General features: G+C 38.8%; 1 protein-coding gene across 1 annotated transcript in view; it reads right to left on the reverse strand.

The window, feature by feature from the left end:
- Positions 1-1,031: 1,031 nt before the first annotated feature.
- The window catches only part of LOC142355416 (uncharacterized), a gene marked incomplete at its 3' end in the record, with an annotated part of 27,527 nt that continues 25,417 nt past the window's right edge, over positions 1,032-3,141 (reverse strand). The window contains exon 3 of the mRNA XM_075407602.1: positions 1,032-1,206. Coding sequence (XP_075263717.1) covers positions 1,032-1,206 — 175 coding nt within the window. The remainder of the gene's footprint in view (positions 1,207-3,141) is intronic.

Genomic DNA, 3,141 nt, shown 5'->3' on the forward strand with positions numbered 1-3,141 from the left:
TTTTACTTATATACAAAACGCGGCTGTTTGAGATGCAATTATTCTTCGTCACGATAAAACTCATTACGAATTTTTGCTCAATAAATGGATTTCAGTTTTAATTTTGGTTACTCCGTGTTTTTCCGGAACCTATTACTGTTCTGCAGTGTCTTGAGGGAAAATATTAAAACCCGTTTTGTTTGATGAGCAAGCTGGTGACGAAAAAAATAAGAGCATAATGATCAAAAGCGTCAATCAAAACAGTTGATTTTTTTTCATTTTTTTGTCCTTTTAAAAATGTTTTCTATAAGTCCAGTACAAAATTTTCCGGATACAAATTTAGAAATGATTCCAGCATCAATTGATTTAAGTTTTACATAACAATTACGGATTCGAAACTATTATGAAATAGCCGTTACTTCTTTTTCTTTTATTATTATTCGTTAATATTTTTTTCCTCGTCGATCCAGACGTTTTGATTGTGAACAAAGTTATTCTAAGTTATTTGACAAAGAAAAATTATTTAAACTTGTTTATCCGTCAGTTTTCACAACAGATCTTGAGTTTTCGTCTTCATGTCCCGTACCGAACCCCCATAGCTTATCAGGCCCGTCTCAGAGGTTTTCCAGAGGCCAAGACTTGGGCGGAGGAGCCAAGACTTGGGACCTCTTTCGGCAGAGAACGCCAAGTCTTGATTTTTCTCTGTCAAAAGGAACCTCGTAGATCGATTCTAGAGTGTTCTGATAGCAGCCTTGTATTTGACCTGATCAGACTCTGAATCAGGCCGGAGATCTCTAATGTTTTCCTGAATCAGGCCTGATCGTCTATGTAGATATGGCACGGGGTATTAGACCAGGTAGTTCTAATTCATTTTATCGCCTTTAGTTTATCAAACTTTCGACTTATTAGAAGCACAGACAGCTTAGATATAATACAAATATAGTGCTCATCACTGCTTTTGCGTTTAAAGGTTTAAAAAAAGCACATACTTTTTGTCACACCTTGGTAATTTAAATTTAATTATTTTGACGACTTTAGTTTCGGGATCTAACCTTTGTCGTACTGACTGAAGGAATCTTGTTCGCCATATATTCTCTTCATGCATATGAGGTGAGTGAAGTCGAAGCCATCTTCACGCCCCCATTGATGACAGGCTGAAGCAGACGAAGATGACTTTACGATCTCGTAGAAGTATCCCTCCGAGACTCGAAAAGGAAGCAGAGTGCTCTAAAAACCATAATAATATTGTCACATAAACACAACTATGATTTAACCCCCCACGCATAACTCCAAAACGATATTTATTTCAAACAAGAGTTCGTGAAGATAACATTGTCCCTCCGTTGTTAAGATACATTCAGAGTCATAAATTACTTTTAGTTAGAGGTAAAACTGTTAGAAGACCCTAAAAGTATGCTAACTGCCGGAGTTTTGTCCCAGTTTGAGGTCCAAACCCAAATTGTCCTCTGATCAAACCCACTCGAGCGCACACATGTGTGTTTTCAGAGAGAAATTAGAGTCTGGACGGCAGTTCGAGCGCACTACAGTCTGGACCATGGTCTGCAGAGGGTCTGATTAGAGTTTATTTTGATCTAGAAAGTCTGGTCATAGGCAGATTCGAGCGCACTTGGATCTGATCATAATCGCTTTGAGCGCAATTGAGTCTGATTACCCTAGTCGGGACGTGGAAATATTAAAAGACCGTCCTCGACAGATTTAAGGTATGAAAAGACTGTCCTCAACAGATATTGCGTATCTGTCTGACCTAATGTGATGTCCTGGACTTTGGCTGGAGCTAAAACATACGTACTGGAATTTGGCTGGACAATTAAGGTCTGGAATTTGGCTGGACAATAAAGGTACTCTGGAATTTGACTGGACAATAAAACATATCCTGGAATTACTCTCGTGACCGTTATAATGACTTGTTTTCAATTTCCTTCAAAGTTAAGGATATGTAACGCAATTGGTTAAGCATTGGGTAAGATTGGAGAAGGTCACGAGATCGAACCCAGATGTTGTCGGAACTTTTTAGTTTGCCTCATTTTTGCATATGAAAAGAACTTGGCTGGACTTATTGAAAGATTTAGCCTCGAATTTAACTAGGGTCCTCGACCGTGTAATTTAATTCAATATCTACCCCCTTCTGGATTTAATTGGTCTTTTCATAAATTCCAGGTCTCGACTAGGCGGCTTCGAGCGCAGGTTAGTCTTATCAGAGAGCGATTCGAGTAAACTATTTTTTCGATTTATTTTTTCTGAGAAGATATCTCTGCCAAGAGTCAACAATAGAGCAGCATTCTGATCAGAGCTTAATCGAGAGTCTGATGGGGTTGACCATAACCAATGGGTCCAGCTGATAGCAACTGCTGGTTCAGCAAAACCTTTGAAAAGTTATGGAATAAATGCAGACAAAAAGGTTGTAACGCAAAGCTATCTATGTTCTTCTAATTATGAACCATCAGAAAGCTCAATAAAATCTCTCTGGCACTTATACTTTCTTCACTTTAGCAATACTTTTGGAATTGGTTTTGCCTTCGTTGAATTTATTACTGAGAACGTCAATTTTTATGGAATAAGTATATATTATAGCGGTAAATAAATTGTCTGTTCACATGCGCATAATGATAGATTGAGTCTGATCAGAGATTAACTGGGTCTGAAAAGTCTGATTATAGTCTAATTATAACCTGGGTAATGATTTGAGTTGACTCTGGTTCATGATTTGGAGATGGTCTGACCAGAACTTCTTCTTTCTGGAAAGTGTGATCAGAGGAAAATTTGGGTCTGGACCCCAAAATGAGTAGTCACGAAGAAGCAGTGAAATTTGTTGCTATGGTGAAGTTCCATCGAAAAATTATATGGCAAAAAGCATGCTCGATACAGCAACAATCTTAGATCTCAAATTGCTAGTTATGTTAAAGACTGAGCCGAGAAAAATGGGCAACGGTCCCCCCGCACCCAGAGCCTATCAGGTCTGACTCAGAGATTTTATAGGGGACAAGTCTTGGCGGAGAGAAGCCAGTTCATGGGCAGAGGAGCCGCGAATTGGGACTTCTTGGCAGAGATACCCATGACTTGCGATGTCTCTGGGCAAAGAGCCCCAGAACTTGATTATTATCTTTCAGGAGAAAACTTAGAGATCGAATCTGAAGTATTAAT

Source organism: Convolutriloba macropyga, unplaced genomic scaffold (assembly GCF_964194025.1).
Source record: "Convolutriloba macropyga unplaced genomic scaffold, txConMacr16.3 SCAFFOLD_2662, whole genome shotgun sequence".
Lineage (NCBI taxonomy): Eukaryota > Metazoa > Xenacoelomorpha > Acoela > Convolutidae > Convolutriloba > Convolutriloba macropyga.